At 39.1% G+C, this 27,488-nt stretch overlaps 1 protein-coding gene across 1 annotated transcript in view; it reads left to right on the forward strand.

Moving 5' to 3' along the window:
* The window catches only part of arhgef3l (Rho guanine nucleotide exchange factor (GEF) 3, like), a 285,898-nt gene that overhangs the window by 10,373 nt on the left and 248,037 nt on the right, over positions 1–27,488 (forward strand). Inside the window, exon 2 of the mRNA XM_039774983.1 lies at positions 5,845–5,902. Within this exon, the coding sequence (XP_039630917.1) occupies positions 5,845–5,902 (58 nt within the window). The remainder of the gene's footprint in view (positions 1–5,844; positions 5,903–27,488) is intronic.

Below are 27,488 nucleotides of genomic sequence, written 5' to 3' on the forward strand. Positions count from 1 at the left end.
ATCTTATTTTGCTAAGTGGTATAATAGTGAATTTTGTGTTATTTGAGATGTAACAACTGTTTACATATTTTTGATAGCTGTCAAATGTGAAATGAATGTGCTTTGGAGTACATCTTTTTTTTAATGACAACAAATGTAATACTTTAAAAAATATATTTTAAGATTGCCCTGTCATATACCAATAAATACTGGTTTATGTGTTCTAAAAAAGCATGTACTGCAAATTATTCTTTGTGTTCATCCAAATTCAGTTATGTAAAAAGAAGCACAAATTGTAAGTACTGTTTAAAAACACGTTTTTTTTTTTTGTTTGTTTGTTTTTTTACAAAAGAAAAGATCTGTTAAAATGAAGGAAATTAACTGTTTTATATCTTTTTTAAACTGATCAAAACATACTTTAGAAGAAAAGATTACATTTTCAGTATTTTGTATTGGTTTATAGTGTACAAAATTTAGTTATTTTAATCATTAATACACTTCATGTAGTTTTTCAGAACTGCTTTGCTAACATGGCCTTGAAAACATATTGTGTAGCAAAAGTAAATGTCTTAATCCATTAAGTCAGGGGTGCCCAACTCCAGTCCTGGAGGGCCGCAGTGGCTGCTGGTTTTCATTCTAATCCTTTTCCTAATTAGTGATGTGTTTTTGTTGCTAATTAACTTCTTTTGAATTAATTTTAATTGACTTGGTTTTATAAAACAGTTTCCCTGAATTTCTTTATCGTTCCTCTGAATTTCTTTGTTTCCTTAAATGGCACCCAAACAGAAGTGAAATGTGAAGTGAGTGAGCCAGCAGAAGACCAACTAAGTCAGGGCCTCAAACTCCAACCAATTTCACTCCAACCTGTTCCTTAAATGAGGCGCTGAGTCTTGTAGTTAATTAAACCCATTCTTTAATTCCATGGCTTGTTGCTGCTCTCATTGTGCAATAGCAGACATTTCCAAAATTGTGGATTTTCTGTTTTCCATTGTATGATGGTCACAGTTTGCTGGTCCTGTTTTGGCTCATTTTGTATCTCATTATTGTTTGGCTGCTAATTAAGAAAAAGAAACAATTGAGTGGTATGAGTCTTCAATAGCAAGTCAATTAAAATGAATTCAAAAGAAGTTAATTGGCAGCCCTGCCCAGGGTTTGTTTCCTGCCTTGTGCTCTGTGTTAGCTGGGATTGGCTCCAGCAGACCCCCATGATCCTGTAGTTAGGATGTAGCGGATAGGATAATGGATGGATAATTGGCAGCAAAAACAGGTCACTAATTTATATCATTACAGAAGGACTGGGATAGCATACAGGCTTGGGCAGATTTGTGACAGATGAAATTTAATGTCAGTAAATATAAAGTATTACACATAGGAAGTAAAAATGTTTGGTTTGAATACACAATAGGCGGTCGGAAAATCGAGAGTACAATTTATGAGAAGGATTTAGGAGTCATAGTGGACTCTACGCTATCAACTTCCCGACAGTGTTCAGAAGCAATTAAGAAGGCTAACAGAAGCTAGGATAGGATATATAGCAAGATGTGTGAAGTACAAGTCCAAGGAGGTTATGCTCAACCTTTATAATGCAAAGGTGAGGCCTCATCTTGAGTACTATGTGCAGTTTTGGTCTCCAGGCTACAAAAAGGACATAGCAGCGCTAGAAAAGGTCCAGAGAAGAGCGACTAGGCCGATTCCAGGACTACAGGGGGTGAATTATGAGGAAAGATTAAAAGAGCTGAGAATATACAGTTTAAGCAAAAGAAGATTAAGAGGTGACATGATTAAAGTGTTTAAAATTATGAAGGGAATTAGTACAGTGGACAGAGACTGTTATTTTAAAATGAGTTCATCAAGAACACGGGGACACACTTGGAAACCTGTTAAGGATAAATTACGCAAAGAACGATAGACACTTGGAATAAGCTACCAAGTAGTGTGGTAGACAGTAAGACATTAGGGACTTTCAAAGCTCGACTTCATGTTTTCTTGGAGGAAATAAGTGGATAGGACTGGCAAGCTTTGTTGGGCTGAATGGCCTGTTCTTGTCTAGAGTGTTCTAATGATAGTGTTTTGATATGTTTTCCATATTAAAATATAGCATATAGCTTAAAGAAAGAACATAAAGGATTAATAGATAATAGTCCGAAGCCTGTTCAGGCGTATCAAGAAATCAGATAAAGGTCAAGTGAACAACAAAATGTACTGAAAGATGACTAAGAAATCAGCAGTTGTCCTGTGGGCAATGAGAGTGGACAGTTGTTACATACACAGAAATTTCAAGGGTGGTGAATTAACCCAAAAGGTATGACGAGAATAATGATATAATAAAATTTATTTTATTTTATTTTGATCATTTGTGTGTAAACCAGTGAACATGTATCCTTTGTTTCTCTGATCATTCTGATCATACTCTAACAGAAAGCTTTTGAAGAATGCTCTCTCTAAGGCATTTTGCAGAGGAGTAATTAAAGATACAATGAACAGCTTTTCACCTGCCCGATTACTGATTTTTCCTATTAAAGGATAAGTTGCTTTCTTTAATTAAGATGTTAAATTACTACAGTAATGAACTAATAAACCATTTCTGTGTATTTTTCAGGTGATATACTTTATTTGAATACAATCCATACCAGCTTAGGTATAAGTGGCAATTAGTGTGCTATACACTGTAATATTATGGAAGTTGTTAATATACTTGTAATTAGTACATTTCATCTATTAAAAAATGGGACCTGATAGTAGGATATGAAAATCCACTAAAGTTGAACTTCAATTTAAAATTCTAAATCATATTATTAAGTAACACTAACAATACACATCTTTTTATTTTCAAGGAATAGCTGAATGCACTAAATATCAACTTAAGTATTAGTGCTAATTAGTCCACTTACTTTAGGTAAACTAAAGTACTACTCAGGTAAAAATATATTTGTAATTAGTCCAGGTCTAGTGTATTTTTTTGAAATTCAATAGAAATGAACTTGATAATAGTGTATGAAAGTTGGCCAAAATTGGTATTATATTTAAAGTATACATAGCACAGTATTACAGTATGTAATGCACTAAAAACACATTTCTATATATTTTAGGGGTAATATATTTTGTCTGAGTACACTTAATATCAATTTAAATATTAGTGCAAATTAGTGCATTTAAATTAAGTACTACTGCAGTACAAATGTGCTTTTAATTAGTACATTTGTATTATTTTCTTTGCACTTATTTTTAGCAAACAAAAACAATAATGTGCTAGAAATGTACTTTATGATATTAAAGTATATTTTAGTACAATTAAATGTATTTTATTTTTATCTGGGAAATCACCCAACTTTTGTCTGTCTCAGTGAACTGCAAGAGTGCTGATGTTTATTTTGCATGGTGTCTGTCATATTTCAAAGTCAACACAGTGGTACATTCATTAGCACTGCTCCCTGACAACATCTGAACCCTTAGCTGAAATCTGGCCTAGCCACTGACTGTGGAGGTCTCACATGGCTTTTCTCTGGGTACTCACATTTCCTCCCACATTTTAGCTGCTAAGGTTAATAAACAATAGTAAATCATTCCTGCTTGTACAATCAGCTTGAAGCCCCCTTCCAGTCTTGGTTGTTTTGGCTCACAATGACTCTGTACTGTGCAGACAAGTGCAAATGACACTATGAAATGCATAAGTGGATGAGTGGAAGCCAAGTTGCTAAATAATTATGGTAGTTGTGCACAGTCCTCCACACTGAAACACCTGTTTTCTTTTATCTTAATTACCTGAACACATCTTTTTTAGTTCTAAACATGTGGCTTTCAAAGGACTGCATGAGCAGAAACTTGTAGCAAAAGGAAATTCAAGAGCAAAATGGAGATGTATGGTCTGATGCAGTGTATTCATTTTAATGTTATACTTCTCCTTAAAACTTTTCTGTTACACATTTTTCAATCCTGTCTCTTAAGTATTGGCAAATTTAGGCCATCTAAAATCAATGGGTCAAATACATATAGTTGCCTTGCATATTCAAAATGTGCATACTTTAGATTCATAATGTACTTGCAGATCATAAAAAATACTGGAATACTGAAATCTGCATGCCATGTTGTTTTGCCTGCCTAAGGTAAAGTCATCCCTGATGGAGGATCACAGGATTTGTGGGGTAGAGGGGTCCTTTCATCAGACTGGTTGACCCAGCGCTGTTTCAGCTGTGGAATGGCCAAACAGGGGATGCAGCTTGATGGATGAGGTCTCCAGGACTAAACAAATCCAAATCATATTATGTGATATCATCAATTTTTATACTGTATTGAGGATTTCTTCTGTTCTGTGTATTGTATTGTATTGTATTGTATTGTATTGTATAGACCACCTTCTTTTTGACATCCACTGCATGCCCAACCTACCTGGAAAGGGGTCTCTCTTTGGACTGCCTTTCCCAAGGTTTCTTTCATTTTTTTCCCTACAAGGGTTTTTTTGCGAGTTTTTCCATGTCTTCTTAGAGAGTCAAGGCTTCTGTTAAAGCCCATTGCGGCACTTCTTGTGTGATTTTGGGCTATACAAAAATACATTGTATTGTATTTTATTGTACTAAAGATGGTGAGCAAAAATTGACTGTGTAGAAATGTGTATGTTTGTATTTCTTTTATAGGCACTACACAACAATGCACAAAACAGATTAAAACTTTACCTTTATCAAACCCTGGCAGAATAATTGAATTTATGGAAAGAAAAATGTGCTTTGTTATATTTACTTGATCCAGCATCATGTAAGGAATTGCTTCTTGCTTCATGTCTCCTTGCTCTCTGTAATCAAAATTCAGGCTTACCTGTATTGACCTTAGTGCGTTGATTCACTCATTCCAATATAAATATTTGCTTTGAAACACATATACTATCCCAGATTTTATTTTAAAAAAATGGAAGGCTTTAATGAATGTGAAATATTTTACTTTTTTTAACTATTCTATTATGCTATTCAAAATCTGTCAGAGTAATGCAGAAAAGCAGTGTTTCAGTTACCAAAGGAATAAAGGAAGACATAAGTAAGAAGAGACGTGAAGAAAGAACTGACATGTAGAACTTAAATTATTTTTACTGAGAAGTAGTTGATCTACTGGTTAAGAACAGACTGATGAACATGTCCTGCATGGCATGTATGCTACAATGAGCTTTGATTAAAACCTGTGCTTAGTTTTTACATACAATCCTGGATGAACTAACACCCAAGAAGCTGCTCATTAAGGGTTAATGTTCAGCACCTGAAATACAGCCATAATGTTCTGAGGTACAAAGAAATGCTCAAATTAACAAGGGCCTGCATAAGACATCTGACAATAAATTTTAAGGAGGGCTGGTGCCTGATTATGCTACTTCCTGTTCTGTGAGTGAAAAGAGTTGACGCAAAAACTAGTTCATACATCAAGGAAGGCTGGTACCTTCTGCCAGACCTGCAATTATTTACTGCTGATGCTCAGTACCTCGTTTATGACACAAAGAATAATGCTTGATGTTTAAACAAAAGTACTGACTCAGTCCAAAGTAAGTAAGCAAGTGATCTGATAACAAGGTACGACCGGGGGAAATTGTTTGTTAGCTTTATTTGAATGAGCATGCTTGGTATTGAAAGTGACAACTCCAGCTGCAGTAGAGTCAGCACTCATCGATGATAATACAAGTTCAACCCCAAGATTTATTGTTAAAACAAAATCAGGAATTACACATGTTGAACCAAAGCTATCTAGAGTAATTTTATAGTCAACATTTTTCCCATTTTTCTTAAAAGCACATCTAGCTAAATTGTAAGTATAAATCTGATCAACAAGCAAATTAAATCAGCATGAGAATTTAATGACCAAACAAATGTTTTATATTACATCTTTTAGGTATCTGCTTCAAAAAGACAGACTGCTTGCCCATGGGAATAACTCTGATATCTCTGGGGTAAGTCTGAATTGAAGTTAATTTTTTTGGTTAAACTTTGATTAGAGAACCAATCTTGTTGTTAATTACACTGTAATGATTTCGGTTTTAAAATGAAAATTGCAGCAAAATCAGGTTCACATTTATCACATGCTGTAGCATTCTCCCAAAACAACAAATGCAAAAGCTGTTAGTTTGATTGAGATCAAAAATGTAAAAAAATATTTAGCCCTACTAGAAAAATCAAGTCCAAGACTGGTTCCTGCCTTGGACTCCATTTTGCCTGGATAGGATTTAATTCTGGACTGTGATAAGAAGGATTGAAAATACATGGAGCATGTATTTATGTATTTATGTATTTATGTCTGGGAGCTAACATCACTAAAATCTACAGGGTTGGTACCTTAACCACATTGAGCTTGTATGTTGAATTCCATCATAATATTATACTGCAAGATTAATAGTGGGACTACATTTAAAGATAAATGGAAAAGGTGCATCACATAATAAATTATAGGAAATGCAGGTGGGAATGGGATGAAAGTTTGCAAGAGCAGGACTAAAACAACAGTCCATATGTAGGCCTGTACCTCAGGTTATGCAGCACTTGGGCAAGTCAAGCCCTATGGAAAAATCTCTCTCTGCACATTGAGTACATGGGGAGTTTAAATTCACTCCAAAAAACATTGTTACCAAACCCAGGAAAATCATTTATTTTATTGTGGGGGCTTAGAAAACATTTTAGTAAATTGGTCCTAGCTACCAGGAAATTGAAGACTTTAACTTTCTTCAGAATTGGTATGGTGGGAGTGTGTAGTCAAGTTCATCAAAATAATTCAATAATGCACCAGTAATTGTCTTCTCTGAATTGATTCAGAAAAAAATATTTCTAGTTCCAATTTAGTGAAACCTAAAGTTAAAACTATTTCTTTAACAATAAAACCAGAAATTCCACTACCTAATGGAAAACCCATTGGTTCTGAGCTCTTAGAATCTATGACCACACCTTTGTGCATACATGTCAAGATAATATCAATCATGTTCTAGAAGTACTCTGTAGATTTCACAAAAACAGCATACATGTCCACAAGACATGTTATTTTTCTAGGGTATAAAATACCTCAATCAGATCAGTAGGACTAAGTTTGTAGTTATACTGAATTGGAGTCCTCCACATTGCATGAAACAGGTGCAACATTTTTTAGGATGCTGTTATTAACACTTTAAAAATTAATTCAGAAATTGTGTCCTTTTCCTAATAAAATTCAATCAAATTTTTGACACTTGAGGCTCAAACAAAGCATTGGGATTTCTCAAGCATCTATTCACCCAGATGTCTGTTGTTATGATAGAGCAGCACACAAAATGGAAAAATGGCATGCAGCCCCATAAAGACCCACAAAATCAGGCAAGGGACTTCCCTAGCCTGCCTAAAATGGGCTTCCCCGTAGACCCCATCTCAGCAGACAGGCTTTTGACTTGTTCAGGCCCCAAAAATGTGGAAGAGGCTTTTAAAGTTCAAATATTTGAGAATATATTAAAATGTACCTCAAAAGAAAGGGACACTGTGAAAAACATTTTGCTTGAGGAGTAAGTCTACAAAAAATCTTTATAAAATAAGAATGTATTTGTTGAAACAAAAGGAGAACAAAAAATAGGTAAAAATAATGCAAAAAGGGGTTCTCTAATAAATCTTAGTCTAGTAATTAAAATCCAAGGACAGAAAAGCACTCTCCAAATATTAGACAATCAAAAAACTGCTGCTCAGTCATTCTTTCCCATCTCGATTTAAAATCTGTGAGACAGCCCACTAGCATTGATGTTATTAGGTATGGTGTCCATTTTACGACATCATCATTTTTCACTTCTCCAAACACCAAAAAATAAGAATTATTCTATATCATTTATCATTATTCAATTAAAACCATGTCATTTTTAACTACTTCAGCCATTCAGCATCAGTATTTCTCCTTATCCAGGTATTAATTATCATTTAAAATCTCATCATTTCTAAACATCAGTATTATTCTCTATCATTAATCAGTAGTAACTCATTACTTGTCTTACATCACTACTCAGGAGTTGCTTATAATATATCACTACTCACTTATCCTTCACAATGCCATCACTCATCAGTACTCAGTTTTAACCCATCAGACAACATTAGTCGCTTTTCATTTTTCATCTTTTTTAATGCTGCCAATCAGCAGCATGAACAACAACAGGGGAATGTGGAATGTAGATTAATAACATATAATGCAGCCTATTTGTTTATTGAAATATCAATCAAATACTTGCAGTTTGTTGCCATCGCTATACCTGCATGGCGTTAATAAAACAAATTCAAATTATATTATGGGATTTCATCCACTGTTAAATTCTGCTCCATACTTGTAATAATTTAATATTTATTCTGTATTGAGGATTCTTGTGTTCTGTTCTGTGTATTGTATTGTATTGACCCCCCCTTCTTTTTGACACCCACTGCATGCCCAACCTACCTGGACGGTTAGGGTTTTTTTAGATGTTTTTCCTTGTCTTCTTAAAAAGTCAAGAGGCAGGACCTGTTAAGGCCCATCATGGCACTTCTTGTGTGATTCTGGGCTGTACAAAAATAAATTGTATTGTATAATAATAGGAAGTGCTATAATTGTAAAAAATTATTGAATTTATTTATGAATTTGCAAAATCAAACAGTTGGCAGGTAAAAACAGGCTTCCTTTCTCTTAAATACAATATAGTATAGTGAACACACAATATAATCTCTCAAATGTACAAGTTACTATGCTGTATAGTACATAGGTACTGGTGGTCCTGCTTCCTGGGATCCACCCACAACACAAAAAAGGCTGAACATTTAAAGATAAGAGCCCAAATTATTATGATAAAGTAACACAACAAAAATGATAATGAAGCAAGGAAAATTATTTAAAAATAACCTAAACTATATTAACAGAGAAAACACACAAACCCTGTCTAAAACATAACAGTTGTTTTCCCTTACCCTGAGCCAACTCTTCACTAGTTGAAAGCCACTGAAAGGGTAATTTCAATACAAGTATTTCTGAATTTTTTTTAAAGAGGTTTGATGAAATTATTTACTACAAACCTGGAGAGAACATTAGTAAAGCAGATGTATTATATCATATGTTTGAACCTGATGAATCCCTGATTTTACTTAACATATTTTGTCAACTAAATGTTTTTTGAATGTTGTAGTACTGCAGTGGGCTGGCACCCTGCCCAGGGTTTGTTTCCTGCCTTGCACCCTGCGTTGGTTGGGATTGGCTCCAGCAGATCCCCGTGACCCTGTAGTTAGGATAGGGCGGGTTGGATAATGGATGGATGGATGTTATAGTACTCATCTATCAATTTGATATGATTGAATTAAGAATGACACTGTTATAATTTGGAGTCTCCCACAGAGTAAAATACTTGAGGCTTCCAAAAACAGCTAGGGAACAGGCCAGGACATGCACTGGCCTGTCCAGCGTGGGCAACATTGACTTCAGCCAGCCACGCAACTACTGGTTTAGCAGAAGCAGACCCATAAAAATGGGGAGCTGGCAAAAACAACTATAAATATTACAAAAGCAAATTGAAAACCCTACAAGGAGAATGATTCTGATAAAACCTCCAGCTTATATATAAGAAGGGCAACAAAATCAAAGATTTAGAAGAAAAAAATATCAAAATTCAAAGAAAAGCGCAAAAGAGCAATAAAGAGATATAATGTTAAATAAAAGGCAAGCCTAAGCAAACAAAGTCTCAATACAAAATCCAGTAACAGAATCGTGACTTTTGTGACATTTTGCTGCCATTTTTAAAAACTCCAAAAAGAAACAGTGACACTTATTAAATAATTCTATCAAATGAAGGATTAACACTTCTAAGCATTTTAGTCAGTTTAAATAGCCTGAAGGAGGGCGTAGAAGCGGTGGCCCTCTTCTTTTTGGGGCTCCATCCACAAAGAACATTGAACAGAAGAACATTTAAAGCGAACAAACATAACTATAATGTGACAATTAGAATCAATAGAAATAACAAAGAAACAAGAAATAAATCTAAATTAACAAACAAAAAAATAAATAAAATATGCATAACATGAAATACATACATGGTAGCCTTTCTCAACCAACTCCTGTCACATGCTCAGATATTAAAGTTCACGTCCCTCTGTGTTAAAATTGGGATCCAATTAAAAAAATTAGGAACCCTGTTTATGGTGGTGGAATATGTCTCATGACATCTGAAACTATATTATAACCTTTAGGATTTGAGTTAGAACAAAACCAATTCAGGGTCTTCCTGTCCCCTACCAGCTGCTTTCAGACCTTAGAAATCAATTTGTATGGATTCCATTATTGATCCTCCCATCAATATACCAAACCAAGATAGTAAACTTAGAAAACATTTTGTCTTTGCTCTTTTCATGCTTTTCAGAATTATTAAAAGTAAAGTAATGTGCTTTACAACTCTTCAATTAAAATTACTCCTTCAAATGCTTTTATTGTTTTGAACCTTCTGTCCCTAGTTTAGAAGAATACATTGCAATACTAAGAAACATGTGGGTTGTATTCATAGTCAAGAAAGAAAAAACAAACAACCATACCTAAAGTTCACTGAGGGCTGACTCCAAAAGAGCAGATCTCCTCACCACTGGAAGCCAGGTCCCAAATTCAAATATTATAATATAATATAATATCAAAAATAAGGCAAAGGCTTTTAAAGTCTAACTATCAAAGTGTCTGTTAAAAAGGAGGAATGGAAAACTATGAAAACCTCTGATCCAAAGAGAAAATTAATTAATTAATTTAGTATTTAATTCTTATAAAGATAATAACTCTTATTATAAAGATTTAAAAAATATTTCATATAACTAAAATTGCAGACACAAAATATGGAAGCAAAAATAGGTTTGCTCAAAAGCAACCAAAAACAACTAAAGATGGCAGAAACCTCCACAACACTGCAAACCTTGTAAGGTGGTGGCAGCCTCCCTGGCCAACGGTGATTCCCCAACCTCCCGCATGGCTCCATGGGAGATGGAGTCCTCCACAGCCTGGTTGGGAGCTGGGGTAGCCGCTAGGGTGTGCTGCCTGGACTCAACAGCCTGGCTGGACGAGTCTTCAGCCCCACCCGGAAGTGTAATTGGGACCAGGTGGTCAAGCACATTGAACGCTTCCAGGTGGGCTATAAAAGGGGCCAGCCACCACCACTCGACGGCCAGAGTCGGGAGAAAGTCGACGACAACGACGACGCCGACTAAGCTTGAGGAGGAATGGTGGTAGTAAAAGGAGAAAGGAACTGTGTTGTGGGTTTGTTTTGCTTTGGGGAATGTGTTGGGCTGTGGAACACAGGGAAGACATGCCCCATGGCTGAAGAGAAAATAAACGTATTTGTTTATTTTATATGTGCCTCTGCGTCAGTCTGTGCTGGGTCGGGCGCTATATAGCTATGCAGAAGATTTGCTTGAGGGTTAAATCTAATAAATTGTCTCCACATATTATTGACCTATATTCTATTACATTCTGGGTAAAAACTGTGGCGCTTCTTGATGTTAGTTTTCCCTGAATCACAGTTTTCTCAATTTGAATTCTGATATTTTCATTTGAAGTTGGTCTTGAGAAAGCAACATACAGTTGCCCCGGTGACAGGATTAGGTAAGTAAATTCCAACTTTTTGAATTGTTTGTCTTTGTGGCTTGTTAGCGATAGCAAATGTGATTCTTATAGAAAATTGTTGTAATTTAATTTGAAAAAGAATATTTGGACTTTGATCATCCAAAAGAATCTATGGTATAAAAATTGTTTGTCCTTTAGCAGGTTTAGTAGGAACTTCTCCGAATATGAGATTAGGTTTTAATTGTGTAAAAATAAGTTTCATTCCATTACATAAACCTTTTTTCATATTGATGTTCCGTAATAAAATAATAATGGCTCTTATTTTCAATTTAAGTCAATATATGGGAATTCCAGTTGGAATGAGGTAATTGAGGAAATTGATGGAAAGTTAATTTGATTCTGCTCAGTTCTGTCTTTTATTGAGTCGATTGACAAATACTCCACATGTTGTTCAGACCCCTTTATAGTCAAAATTCTGAGGTCAAATCTCCAAAAATGAAAGTGCCTATTTCAGACAAAGATCCTTCTCTTGTCTTTTATTATATAGATAAAGCATAATTGTCTGGTATCTTAAAAGCTTGTCTTCTGAATTTATTTTAGAATACATCCTGTGTTTAATATCTCTCAGTTGAAATTTATTTATACTAGTCCTTTCCATCAGTCTGCCTCTCCACCTGTTACCGTTTCGGTTCACAATGAAGTCCAGCACATTCTTGTTGCAGAAGTTCCACAGTAGAACAGTTGGTGTGTTTGTATAGTAATCAACCAGAATAATGTTCTTGGGTTTCACTTGCTAATCATCATACTGTGAGATAGTTGCAATCTTCTCAACATCATTATCCTTGTAAACGTAATTAGTAGGTTTGAAGCCTTGGCATTCTGAGCAACCATTCCTAGGATGCAACAATGCTTGCTAGGGAGTGTTCCTAAAGTGAAACCATGTTATGTCATTGGTGTGACACTATCACTGCATATCGCACCTTGACCAAACTTGTGGATAACATCCAAAAGTGTAATGCAATCTTTCTTAGTCTTTTTCTGGGAAAAAAAATTGTTTCTCCTTTGTAATTTTTATTCTTGTTTTAACATGGTTTCTAGTTTTGAACCTTGCTTTGTATTTTTGACCTACATTTCATTTTCTGGTCTATGCTGTCCTTTTCCTATTACACCTTGTTGGTGACAGAACAGTCACCTCTACATGACAATCATATATTCCCACCTTCCTTAATCTACACAATGTATAACACGTGAAAGATGCTTGGCACTGTAATTTTTTTTTTTAGAAAGTCCACAATATGTTTTCATCCTATACGTAATCATACTTGAACAACCAAAACTTTTTGTGGGCAGACAGGGAAATATACAGATTTCACACATTTACCACAAAAGCTTGAATCTGAATCAAGGACTTTGGAACTGTAAGGTAGATACACTAATCAATTTACCATCTTGCTTCCCCATTTTTTATTTATATAATGTCAAATAAGAGACATTGCAGAGTCCCGCCCCTCAGATAAAATAGCACCAGCTACAGTCTTGGATTCAAAACAACATTTTTATTAACAAAAATACCTTGTACAGGTTTCTTCCTTGTCCTCTTCCTCCAAACTCCAACTTCCCAAGTGATATGAGGCAGCTCCTTTTATGTATTTATGTATTACATATATACTGCAAAGACTCACACAGGGTACAAACAATTTTTGTTTTTATTTAATTTTGATTGCTCCTTCAATTATTTAGTGGAGGTTATTAGAAGAATTGTTAAACAAATACAGCATAAAAATACTTTAAATATGGTAACAGCTTTAAAATCCATCCATCCATCCATTAACAAACCCATTATATCCTAACTACAGGGTCATGGGGGTCTGCTAGAGCCAATCCCAACCAACACAGGGTACAAGGCAGGAAATAAACCTCGGGCACGGCGCCAGCCCACCTCAGGGTTTTAAAATCCTTAAAATATGTCTACTTAAAATACAGAAAGTTTTAAATGTGTATAAGAATAATACAGGCAGACTGGTAGAGCAGTCACTCTCTCCAATTATATTCATTTTAATAATCTAATAGTTTTGACTTGTATATTTCAAGATCAGGCACTAGCAAAAATCACCGATAATTCTGCATAACATGCTGAGATATAGCACAGAGAGACCCAAGCCAAGCCTAAAAAGTTCAGCAAACTGATTGTGATATACTTCAGTTCAACTGGCAAAGTGAAGTCAGATCTTGTGGGTGTAAATGCAGACTTTCATAAGCCAGGAGGTATGTTCTAGAACGTGTGTATACTAGAAAACAACTCAAACATATTCCTAATAAAATAAAAAATAAAAAAATAATCCCTCTACATTGTGATTTATGCATTATCGTAGAGGCCACACAATCACTTGTTCCACTCTTCTGCGAGTTTATTTCTTCGCTGCAATACGGAATATGAACAGGGTCTCATCACCTTGCATGCCCTTGCAGCGGCCATCATAGATCTTACGAAATAAACTTTTAAAACATTAAATAAAATGGATATCGGCAACACAGAATATGAGCAGGGTCTCATTCTGTATTACAGGGCAAGCAGATGATATGTTTACATTTCAATAATAAAACATAAGAAATTGAAACATTATATAAAAAGAAAACTTAAAGAAAAGAAAAGAAAACCTTCACCTTATAGTGGCCATCAGAGGAACTGAGAGCATGGCCAATCTCACTTGCTTTTCTTTTGGAAAGCCCCACCTACACAGCAGAGGCTGAGACGTCAGCCACCTCCCAGTTTTACAATGGCACTGTTTCTAAATAAAATAAATAAAAATAAAATATCCCTGAGTTTTTATTAGCCCTTACAATTTAATAAAAAAATTATAAAACTATGTACACTATATGATTGTAAATGGAATGCTAATTGTATCTGCATTTATCCAAAATTATCAAAGTTCTTCAGCTTTAGTGTGTTTCATGGGATTCTGAAAATAGCTTGATGCTTTGAACTGATTCCACATTTTGTTGTTGTTGTTGATCGTTGTTTCTTAAAAAAAAACATAATGTAAAACAGTTCAGACAACAACAGAAAAAACTGATATAGCAAAGAAAAGTTTTTGTTTAAGAAAAGTTCTGTTTATAGCTGATATATCTTGTTTCATTGTTTAAGTTTACTCATACAGTTAAACCATTTCTAAATGGTCAGAAAACTGTATGCCCAGGCCATTTACAAACTGCAAATGGGTCTTTCAGTCCATGCTGGCAATGTGCCTATTCCAAACTGACTTAATTAACACACTGTATTACAGATATAGCTAAGAAGATTCTATTTCATGTTAACTTACAGTGGGTGAAAGTTTATTCCATAATCTATAGGTATGAAAGAAAATTATATTCTATTCAAATTAAGTAAACACTAATATGAGTTCAATTAAAAGCATTATTAACTTTCTAAGATTGGCCCTAATTAACCTTGATTACACTTGCACCTCGGCGGATCAAGATAAAAGTCTGATGAAGTTACAGTTCTATAAGTCGATTAAAAAATAACCCTATCCCCACTAATAAATTCAAGGCGGCGATTCCGATGCCTCTTTGGGTAAGTACATGTGTGGCTACTGCCTGACTTGTTCCTAATTAGACCAGGATGGGCTTTCACCCCTATCTAAGAATAGCATTTAAATTAAAATTATTAATTAGGATATAGTGGGTTGGATAATGAATGAATGAATGAATGAATTATATTTATTTAATTATAACTATATTTTATTGCTATCACCCTAATTACTGCCTGCATTGGCAATTACTTTGATATTTTTTTTAAAACTTTTAACTAATTTTGAAAAGCAGAACATTACAATGACATGCTACTCAATCAAATCTATACTAATAAAAGGCAAAGCCCTCACTGACTCACTCACTAATTCTCCAACTTCCCGTGTAGGTGGAAGGCTGAAATTTGGCAGGCTCATTCCTTACAGCTTACTTACAAAAGTTGTGCAGGTTTCATTTCGAAATTCTACGTGTAATGGTCATAATTGGAACCTATTTTTCTCCATATACTGTAATGGAGTTGAGCACGATGGCCGTGGGGGGCGGAGTTTCGTGTGACGTCATCACACCTCCCACGTAATCACATGAACTGACTGTCAACGCAGTACATAGAAAACAAGGAATAGCTCCAAAAAGAGCTTTAGAAAACATGCATTATACAATTGAGAAGGCAGCGAAACAATAAGTGAGCGAGTGACACATACTGTACAAGCATATTAATGAGTGCAGCTACTTCGGAAACAAAGCACGGTGTAAACCTAAAGTTTAAATTAAGTTCATAGACAGGCTGCCGCTGGCGTTTTTCATGCCCACGGGTAATGCGGGATACAAGTTTAATGAGAGGACGCAGGATATAAACGAGAGTTTTGATCACTTTGTAACTAAGTTAAAATTGCTGGTGAAGGGCTGTGCTTATGCAAATTCCGAGAGACTGTGTTTGTGGGGATTGAAAGTTAAGGCGGGTGGGGGAGTCACGTCATCATCTCCCCTCCCATTCACCTCATTTCTCTCTGAGCTGAGCTTTGCAGCTAACGCAGTCTTGCGGAAGCAACTTTGAGACGCTGCCACCAAATACTCACAGAAAAATCCACAAGTTAATACACACGCTGTCTCTACAATTTCTCCACACTCCGAATCCTCCAGGCACTACTTACAAAATCGTCAGCGAAGACCTCTCTCTACACTACATTAAAGAAAAAGGCAAGTTTCCTTTCTTTACACCTTTTTGCCTTTTATCCCCAACCAAAGCCTTTCTCTCTTAACACTGCTGAGGACACAAAAATGATTTTCTTTTAATTTAGACGTTCACATAGAAAAAGTAATTTCTATACCACAGCCGTCATGTAGCCCCTTTCAAAAGGGATCAACTACCAAGAGATGATCCATATACATTTTAGCTGCTGTTAGTACTACTTACCTGTTATGTTATACCGGCTTTAAAATGTAGCTTACCCGAAACCACTCCACTGGTGCTCAGTGTACCTTTACTTCTTAAAACGTTAATGTTTTACTGTTTAATAGCTTATAGACTACATTTTATTTTTTTCCCTTGCACTCAGTGAGTGAGGCCAATGGGTGGTCAGTTATATATATATACAGTGGAACCTCGGTATACGTCCTTAATCCGTTCCAGACCCTTTGACTTATACCAAACACAACGTATACCAAACAAATTTTTCCCGTAAGAAATAATGGGAAAATGATTAATCCGTTCCCATGAAAAAAAATCCTATTGCTATTGGCATATTATACATTGATGGGGTTGTATAAAATAATTTAAACACTGCTTAATACTAAAATACATAAATACAAAAGCAATTAGATGAAATAAATGAAAATTTTACCTCACTTTACTTTTTAATAACATCTTTGTTTTTCACAATCGTAGATACCGGTATGCAACAGCCATGTCCCGGATACGCATGCCACCTTCACACTTTTCAACAATCAATTCAAATTTACATGAAAAAAACACAAAATCACGTTGTGATGATGCAGGTTTGCTGTATGCTCCCATTTGCTGCCGGGGAGCCCTTGAATCCTACACCGTCGGAAATGTGCCTCGCTGCTAACTTCATCGGTAACAACAAAGCAACAATTAACAAAACAAGGTGTTCAAATTAAAGTGCAGTCTCCAAAGTTCCAATAAATAATCCATAAAATCAGAAGTGGAACATGGAGGTTAAAAACAATAGAAAAAAGTCTTCTTAAAAACAACAAAGTTAAAAGCAGGAAGCATTCTTTAAAAAAAAAAAACAAGAAGCCTGGTGCCTGCTTCCCAACTGGGTAGTCGCCCTACTTGCAGCTGACCTTCGCTCTGCCTGCTTCAGCCAATTTATCCATGCTCTCTCTCTCTCTCTCTCTCTCTCTCTCTCTCTCTCTCTCTCTACTCCCCTTCAAGCTAACTCGCGCTTCTGTTTATCAAGATAAGCAGCCCTCTCTCTCTCACTCACTCAACCTCCCATCTTTTGTTTCTCTTTACTCCCCTTCTAGCTGACTCGCGCTTCTGTTTATCAAGATAAGCAGCCCCAGGAACAATCATGAATGCGGACGGTCCCTCACAAGTGCACTTTGGTGAGAAACACCCACATCGCTAATCGCCCTGACAACCTTCAGCCACATAACCACCACGCCCCCCTCACCAAGCTGCGAGCGTGGTGATTATTTATTTTAAAGCTGTACTTTTGACAGGAGCTGTGGACCCGCTATATCACACACGTGATAGTTCACAGAGAGTTATAGCGCGGGTTGTTCACTGAATGCTAGCAACTGGCGCACTAACGCCCATGGGCAGTCGTGGCTTTGTCTCGAGAGAGGTAAACAAGGTTAGCACACGAGTCGTATTCCAAACAAAGGTCGTATACCAAGCTAAATTTTGTGTCTCCAAACAGGACGTATACCAAGTTGGACTTATTCCAAAGCAGACGTATACCGAGGTACCACGTATATATATATATATATATATATACACTCACCTAAAGGATTATTAGGAACACCTGTTCAATTTCTCATTAATACAATTATCTAATCAACCAATCACATGGCAGTTGCTTCAATGCATTTAGGGGTGTGGTCCTGGTCAAGACAATCTCCTGAACTCCAAACTGAATGTCAGAATGGGAAAGAAAGGTGATTTCAGCAATTTTGAGCGTGGCATGGTTGTTGGTGCCAGACGGGCCTGTCTGAGTATTTCACAATCTACTCAGTTACTGGGATTTTCACACACAACCATTTCTAGGGTTTACAAAGAATGGTGTGAAAAGGGAAAAACATCCAGTATGCGGCAGTCCTGTGGGCGAAAACGCCTTGTTGATGCTAGAGGTCAGAGGAGAATGGGCCGACTGATTCAAGCTGATAGAAGAGCAACTTTGACTGAAATAACCACTCGTTACAACCGAGGTATGCAGCAAAGCATTTGTGAAGCCACAACACGCACAACCTTGAGGCGGATGGACTACAGCAGCAGAAGACCCCACTGGGTACCACTCATCTCCACTACAAATAGGAAAAAGTGGCTACAATTTGCACAAGCTCACCAAAAATTGGACAGTTGAAGACTGGGAAAATGTTGCCTGGTCTGATGAGTCTCGATTTCTGTTGAGACATTCAAATGGTAGAGTCAGAATTTGGCGTAAACAGAATGAGAACATGGGTCCATCATGCCTTGTTACCACTATGCAGGCTGGTGGTGGTGGTGTAATGGTGTGGGGGATGTTTTCTTGGCACACTTTAGGCCCCTTAGTGCCAATTGGGCATTGTTTAAATGCTACGGGCTACCTGAGCATTGTTTCTGACCATGTCCATCCCTTCATGACCACCATGTACCCATCCTCTGATGGCTACTTCCAGCAGGATAATGCACCATGCCACAAAGCTCAAATCATTTCAAATTGGTTTCTTGAACATGACAATGAGTTTACTGTACTAAAATGGCCCCCACAGTCACCAGATCTCAACCCAATAGAGCATCTTTGAGATGTGGTGGAACGGGAGCTTCGTGCCCTGGATGTGCATCCCACAAATCTCCATCAACTGCAAGATGCTATCCTATCGATATGGGCCAACATTTCTAAAGAATGCTTTCAGCACCTTGTTGAATCAATGCCACGTAGAATTAAGGCAGTTCTGAAGGCGAAAGGGGGTCAAACACCGTATTAGTATGGTGTTCTTAATAATCCTTTAGGTGAGTGTATATATATACACACACACACCTATCTACATTATATATACACACACACACTGTATATAATTTGTGTGTGTGTATGTATGTGTGTGTATATATATTGTAGATAGGTATGTATATGTAGTGTAGCAGATAGAGGCGTGGTTCACCTCTAACACCCTCAGGTACCACTCTGAACACCATGCGAAAGTATAATACTTATTATTTTTATTACTATATTGTGCACCAAGCACCCTCCACTCCACACTCATAAACCACAAATAACACTATAATTTTCTCTCCTCCTTGCCCAGACACTTCGCCCTCCTACCACCCAGCTCAGCTCAGTGTCTGGACTGAGGCATCGTCCTTTTATAGCCCCTGACCCGGAGGTGTTCCTGTCCCAACAGTCCACAGTTCCTTTTCCCTTCCGGGTCAGGGCAAACAGTCCTTTTTTTCAACCCAGGAGCACGTCGTTCCTTCCTGTCACATGACCGTGACATACTCCTGGGTGATACGGCACAAAAGAGCCATAAGCCCCCCCACAGGGACCCCTGGTGGCCCCCAAGGTATCCTTCAGGGCTGTGTATAAATACTACAAAGTCCATGAGGCCCTGCTGGACCTTGGGGCACTATCCTGCTGTCGGGAGAGCTCCTCCTGGCGGCCTGGGGGTGAGGACCGGTATGAAAAGCCGGCAGTCCTCCACAGTAGATATGTATATATATATATATATATATATATATATATATATATATATATATACACATACACACACAGTATATGTAGACTCAAACCGATTATAACAGCAGCACTCCAAGCTGTGAGAAAACACTAAAAAAGAGGCGTGTCAGACGTCGTGGTACATTTTCTGATGCAGCTAGACGAAAACAACTTTGTGGCGCTGTGGCCAAATACACAAAACAATTACTTTGACAATCATGTTATGTTATTTTTAAAATGTTTCCTTTTCTTTTTCATAACTTCTTTAACACGACTTCTCCGCCATGGTGCTGGTATTTTACTATATATATATATATATATATATATATATATATATATATATATACCTGTATATATGACAGCAACACTCATAACAGTGACAAAACAATTACATTGACAATCATGTTACGTTATTTTCAAAATGTTTCCTTTTCTTTTTCTTTACTTCTTTAACACACTATTTCTCCGCTGCGAAGCACGGGTATTTTGCTAGTTAATAATAATGCTCACCCTAGAAAAAGCAAGAGAGATGCAAGAAAAAATCAATTCATTTTTTAAAAAATATAATAGAAAAATGAATTGCATAAGAGAGAGAATCACAGGCTCAGCTTGCTTATTCTCAAATACAGTGGGATGCAAAAGTTTGGGCAAACTTGTTAATAGTCATTATTTTCCTGTAAAAATCGTTGGTTGTTACGATAAAAAATGTCAGTTAAATATATCATATAGAAGACGCACACAGTGATATTTGAGAAGTGAAATGAAGTTTATTGGATTTACAGAAAGTGTGCAATAATTGTTCAAACAAAATTAGGCAGGTGCATAAATTTGGGCACCACAAAAAGAAATGAAATCAATATTCAGTAGATCCGCATTTTGCAGAAATTACAGCCTCTAAACGCTTCCTGTAGGTTCCAATGAGAGTCTGGATTGTGGTTGAAGGTATTTTGGACCATTCCTCTTTACAAAACATCCCTAGTTCATTCAGGTTTGATGGCTTCCGAGCATGGACAGCTCTCTTTAACTCACACCACAGACCATATTCAGGTCTGGGGACTGAGATGGCCATTCCAGAACGTTGTACTTGTTCCTCTGCTTGAATGCCTTAGTGGATTTTGAGCCGTGTTTCGGGTCGTTGTCTTGTTGAAAGATCCAGCCCTGGCGCAGCTTCAGCTTTGTCACTGATTCCTGGACATTGGTCTCCAGAATCTGCTGATACTGAGTGGAATCCATGCGTCCCTCAACTTTGACAAGATTCCCAGTCCCTGCACTGGCCACACAGCCCCACAGCATGATGGAACCACCACCATATTTTACTGTAGGTAGCAGGTGTTTTTCTTAGAAAGCTGTGTTCTTTTTCTTCCATGCATAACGCCCCTTGTTATGCCCAAATAACTCTATTTTAGTTTCATCAGTCCACAGCACCTTATTCCAAAATGAAGCTGGCTTATCCAAATGTGCTTGAGCATACCTCAAGCGGCTCTGTTTGTGCTGTGGGCAGAGAAAAGGCTTCCTCTGCATCACTCTCGCATACAGCATCTCCTTGTGTAAAAGTGCTGAATGGTTGAACGATGCACAGTGACTCCATCTGCTGCAAGATGATGTTGTAGGTCTTTGGTGCTGGTCTGTGGGTTGACTCTGACTGTTCTCACCATTTAAGCTTCTGTCTATCGAAATCTTTTTGGTCTGCCACTTCGAGCCTTAACTTGAACTGAGCCTATGGTCTTCCATTTCCTCAATATGTTCCTAACTGTGGAAACAGACAGCTTAAATCTCTGGGACAGCTTTCTGTATCCTTCCCATAAACCATGATGGTGAACAATCTTTGTCTTCAGGTCATTTGAGAGTTGTTTTGTGACCCCCATGTTGCCACTCTTCAGAGAAAATTAAAGGAGGAGGGAAACTTACAATTGACCCCCTAAAATACTCTTTCTCATTATAGGATTCACCTGTGTATGTAGGTCAGGTGTCACTCAGCTTACCAAGCCAATTTGAGTTCCAATAATTAGTTCTAAAAGTTTTGGAATCAATAAAATAACAACGGTGCCCAAATTTATGCACCTGCCTGATTTTGTTTGAACAATTATTGCACACTTTCTGTAAATTGCACACTTTCTGTAAATCCAATAAACTTCATTTCACTTCTCAGATATCACTGTGTGTGTCTCCTATATGATATATTTAACTGACATTTTTTATCATAACAACAAACGATTTATATAGGAAAAAAATGACTATTAACAAGGTTGCCCAAACTTTTACAGCCCACTGTAATACTAATATTGGCAAGTTTTAAAAATATTTTGGACATATCCTGAAAGAGAGACATATACAATATGGGCTGGGATTCTTCCAGCTGAACAAAATAAATCTATATGCTAGTAGTGTGGTATAGGATGTTATAGTCGACTTATTCCTTTTCACTTTAATTTCATCCAGGGGTACATCAAATATCACCTTTAATAGATTAGAAGTTGATTGTTACATTAAGAGAGTTTGGAATTACATTATATAAAGATTTCTGTACAAATGATGTTAATTTAGTGCATTCCCAAAACATATGGCCCAGTGATGCTGGATAAGCTGGCAGGTTGTACATTTTAGACAACTTTAAATGAGATAAATGTGATCAATGAAAGTATTTCAGTTGAGTTATGGAGTGTTTATCTAGAATTTAAGCATATTCTATGTACAGTACATCTGGTTTCCACTCCTTTTCAGAAATGCCAGTTAAAAAGGGTCCATTTACCTCTAGTTCCTCAGGATCTTTAAGGGTTAGACTCTTTGCAATTTTTTTATATGTTGTTGAAATGCTGCGTGAATCTTGATCAAGTCTAACCAGTATAACCTCTGGGATAGTTATGGGTGCAAGAATTAAAAAGTTTGGTAGGTTTATTTTAACAAAATTACTATTGTGCATATAGGAAAATAGGTGTGTAGCTCGAAATTTAAATTTTAAATTGTTCATAAAACGCTTTTATGTTGTCTATATAAAAATCTGTAAATGTCTTAATCCCTAATGTTATTCATAGATTAAGTACTGAGTAGGTCTGAGAAAATTAAAAAAGGGATTGGTATTGTTTTGTCTTGGTAGAGTAATATATTTTACTCTGCTTTCCTATTTTGTATTATTAATTTGTAGCCTTTGTCAGAATGCCTCACATCTCACAAACTTACCACTGTTTATAAGATATTATAGTATATAACTTCTCCCAACCTTCCCTCCTACATCTATAACCTCAGGCAATTAGGTGTAGTAAAAGACAAGCAGGAGTTAAGTTGCACATAAAATAATGTATTATTGATAATAGTCATAAATAATAATTTGCAAAGTACATTTGAATATTGGCAACCATACAACCTGATTAAATGGTGATGTGTAGTTTCAGGTGGCACACAGACTTGTTAGTTATTTGAAACTGTCTCTAGTTCAGTGCTTCTCAATTATTTTCTGTCATGCCCCCCCTAGGAAGACGAAAACATCTCGCGCCCCCTGCGCGACTATAAATAATATCATTTGTCTATAAAATTGTTATAAGTACACCTCTGCATAACACTGTATCCTTATTAACGTATAAGAGAATAAAAAAAAAAGAAATATGGACCAATTTACAACAAAGAATAGCTTTATTAAATGTAACAGAAAAGATTTAAAGTGCATTCTAAATTCAAAAAAAAATTTAAAAGAAAATAAAAAGCATGTTCCCGAGTTCAAACGCTTCAGAAGCACCCCACTATTTGAGAAACACTGCTCTAGTTCATTTGTGGTCAGCAGCCGTATGCCTGCTTCAATATGGCTGTCAAGCTGTGCTCTCCATTGTGTTGTCCTTTCAGTTCATCAGTTTGGTAAGAAAGAGAGATGCTCTTTCATCAGATGTTAGAGGGAGGGAGGGAAACTTTATCCATCCATCCATCCATCCATCCTCTTCCGCTTATCCGAGGTCGGGTCGCGGGGGCAGCAGCTTAAGCAGAGAGGCCCAGACTTCCCTCTCCCCGGCCACTTCTTCCAGCTCTTCCGGAGAATCCCAATGCGTTCCCAGGCCAGCCGGGAGACATAGTCCCTCCAGCGTGTCCTGGGTCTTCCCCGGGGCCTCCTCCCGTTGGACGTGCCCGGAACACCTCACCAGGGAGGCGTCCAGGAGGCATCCTGATCAGATGCCCGAGCCACCTCATCTGACTCCTCTCGATGCGGAGGAGCAGCGGCTCTACTCTGAGCCCCTCCCGGATGACTGAGCTTCTCACCCTATCTTTAAGGGAAAGCCCAGACACCCTGCGGAGGAAACTCATTTCAGCCGCTTGTATTCAGCGATCTCGTTCTTTCGGTCACTACCCATAGCTCATGACCATAGGTGAGGGTAGGAGCGTAGATCGACTGGTAAATTGAGAGCTTTGCCTTACGGCTCAGCTCCTTTTCACCACGACAGACCGATGCAGAGCCCGATCACTGCGGATGCCCCACCGATCCGCCTGTCGATCTCACGCTCCATTCTTCCCTCACTCGTGAACAAGACCCCGAGATACTTGAACTCCTCCACTTGGGGCAGGATCTCTCCCCCAACCCTGAGAGGGCACTCCACCCTTTTCCGGCTGAGGACCATGCTCGGATTTGGAGGTGCTGATTCTCATCCCAGCCGCTTCACACTCAGCTGCGAACCGATCCAGAGAGAGCTGAAGATCACGGCCTGATGAAACAAACAGGACAACATCATCTGCAAAAGCAGTGACCCAATCCTGAGTCCACCAAACCGACCCCTTCAACACCCTGGCTGCGCCTAGAAATTCTGTCCATAAAAGTTATGAACAGAATCGGTGACAAAGGGCAGCCCTGGCGGAGTCCAACTCTCACTGGAAACGGGCTCGACTTACTGCCGCAATGCGGACCAAGCTCTGACACCGGTTGTACAGAGACCGAACAGCTCTTATCAGGGGTCCGTACCCCATACTCCCGAGCACCCCCACAGGATTCCCCGAGGGACACGGTCGAAAGCCTTTTCCAAGTCCACAAAACACATGTAGACCGGTCGGGCAAACTCCCATGCACCCTCCAGGACTCTGCTAAGGGTGAAGAGCTGGTCCACTGTTCGCGACCAGGACGAAACCACACTGTTCCTCCTGAATCCGAGGTTCACTATCCGACGGACCCTCCTCTCCAGAACCCCGAATAGACTTTTCCAGGGAGGCTGAGGAGTGTGATCCCTCTATAGTTGGAACACACCCTCCGTCCCCTTTTAAAGAGGGGACCACCACCCCGTCTGCCAATCCAGAGGCACTGTCCCGATGTCCATGCGATGTTGCAGAGACGTGTCAACCAAGACAGTCCTACAACATCCAGAGCCTTAAGGAACTCGGGCGATCTCATCCACCCCGGGCCCTGCCACCAAGGAGTTTTTTGACCACCTCGGTGACTTCAGTCCCAGAGATGGGAGAGCCCACCTCAGAGTCCCCAGGCTCTGCTTCCTCATTGGAAGGCATGTTAGTGGGATTGAGGAGGTCTTCAAGTACTCCTCCCACGACCCTAACGCCCGAAGTCGAGGTCAGCAGCGCACCATCCCCACCATATACGGTGTTGACACTGCACTGCTTCCCCTCCTGAGACGCCGGACGGTGGACCAGAATCTCCTCGAAGCCGTCCAAAGTCGCTCTCCATGGCCTCCAAACTCCTCCCATGCCCGAAGTTTTGCCTCAGCAACAACGAAGCGCGTTCCGCTTGGCCTGCCGGTACCTATCAGCTGCCTCCAGAGACCCACAGGACAAAAAGTCCTATAGGACTCCTTCTTCAGCTTGACGGCATCCCTCACGCCGTGTCCACCAACGGGTTCGGGATTGCCGCCACGACAGGCACCGACCACCTTGCGGCCACAGCTCCGTCAGCCGCCTCAACAATAGAGGCACGGAACATGGCCCATTCGACTCAATGTCCCCACCTCCCTCGGGACGTGGTTGAAGTTCTGCCGGAGGTGGGAGTTGAAGCTACTTCTGACAGGGGACTCTGCCAGCCGCTCCCAGCAGACCCTCACAACACGCTTGGGCCTACCAGGTCTGACCGCATCTTCCCCACCATCGGCCAACTCACCACCAGGTGGTGATCAGTTGACAGCTCCGCCCCTCTTCACCCGAGTGTCCAAGACATATGGCCGCAAGTCCGGCGACACACCACAAAGTCGATCATCGACCTGAGGCCTAGGGTGTCCTGGTGCCAAGTGCACATATGAACACCCTTATGCTTGAACATGGTGTTCGTTATGGACAATCCATGACGAGCACAGAAGTCCAATAACAAAACACCGCCGGGTTCAGATCGGGGCCATTCCTCCCAATCACGCCCTTCCAGGTCTCACTGTCATTGCCCACGTGAGCATTGAAGTCTCCCAGCAAAACGAGGGAATCCCAGAAGGTATGCCCTCTAGCAACCCTCCAGAGACTCCAAAAGGGTGGATACTCCAAACTGCTGTTCGGCATATGCACAAACAACAGTCAGGACCCTTCCCCACCCGGCGGAGGGAGGCCACCCTCTCGCCCACCGGGTAAACCCCAATGCACAGGCTCCAAGTGGGGGGCAATAAGTATGCCCACACCTGCTCGGCGCCTCTCACCGGGGGCAACTCCAGAGTGGTAGAGAGTCCAGCCCCTCTCAAGGAGATTGGTTCCAGAGTCCAAGCTGTGCGCCGAGGTGAGTCCGACTATATCTAGCCGGAACCTCTCGACCTCGCACTAGCTCAGGCTCCTTCCCCTTCAGAGAGGTGACATTCCACGTCCCAAGAGCCAGTTTCTGTAGCCGAGGATCAGACCGCCAAGGTCCCCGCCTTCGGCCACCACCCAACTCACACTGCACCCAACCTCCTTGGCCCCTTCCATAGGTGGTGAGCCCATGGGGAGGAGGACCCACGTTACCTCTTCGGGCTGTGCCCGCCGAGCCCCATGGGTGCAGGCCCGCCACCAGGCGCCGCCATCGAGCCCCACCTCCAGGCCTGGCTCCAGAGGGGGCCCGTGACCAGCGTCCGGCAAGGGAAAACGTTGTCCAAAGTTTTTGCTCTTCATCGGAGGTTTGTTGAACCGCTCTTTGTCTCATCCCTCACCTAGGACCAGTTTGCCTTGGGTGGCCCTACCAGGGGCATAAAGCCCCGGACAACATAGCTCCTAGGATCATTGGGACACGCAAACCCCTCCACCAAGAAAAAACTTTATCCATATTTTAAGTAATTGGTGGACAACTGGATTGCTGATAATTGTCAATACTTACTACACAAAGAAGATCATAAAAGGAAGATTTAAAACAGGATTAGTTTATCATTGCAAGTCAGGCCAGTGTAAACTTAATGAATTTCTGCCAATTTCCAAGACGTTATTGTATGTATATTTGCTGCCAAGTGGTAAAATTGAAAGTTGGGTAGTGTCATGCCCTGTGACGATGTGGGATCTGGCTCCACACTCCCATCTGATTTGGAAGCACTTGAACCCAACACCGTCGATAACGTAACCGAGTGAGCTAGTCAGTTAAGGCAAATAAACACTTGAGCAAGGGGTGGTGCAAAAAGTGAATAGTGCTTTTATTTAAAACAGTCAAGAAAACAG

Source organism: Polypterus senegalus, chromosome 13 (assembly GCF_016835505.1).
Source record: "Polypterus senegalus isolate Bchr_013 chromosome 13, ASM1683550v1, whole genome shotgun sequence".
NCBI lineage: Eukaryota > Metazoa > Chordata > Cladistia > Polypteriformes > Polypteridae > Polypterus > Polypterus senegalus.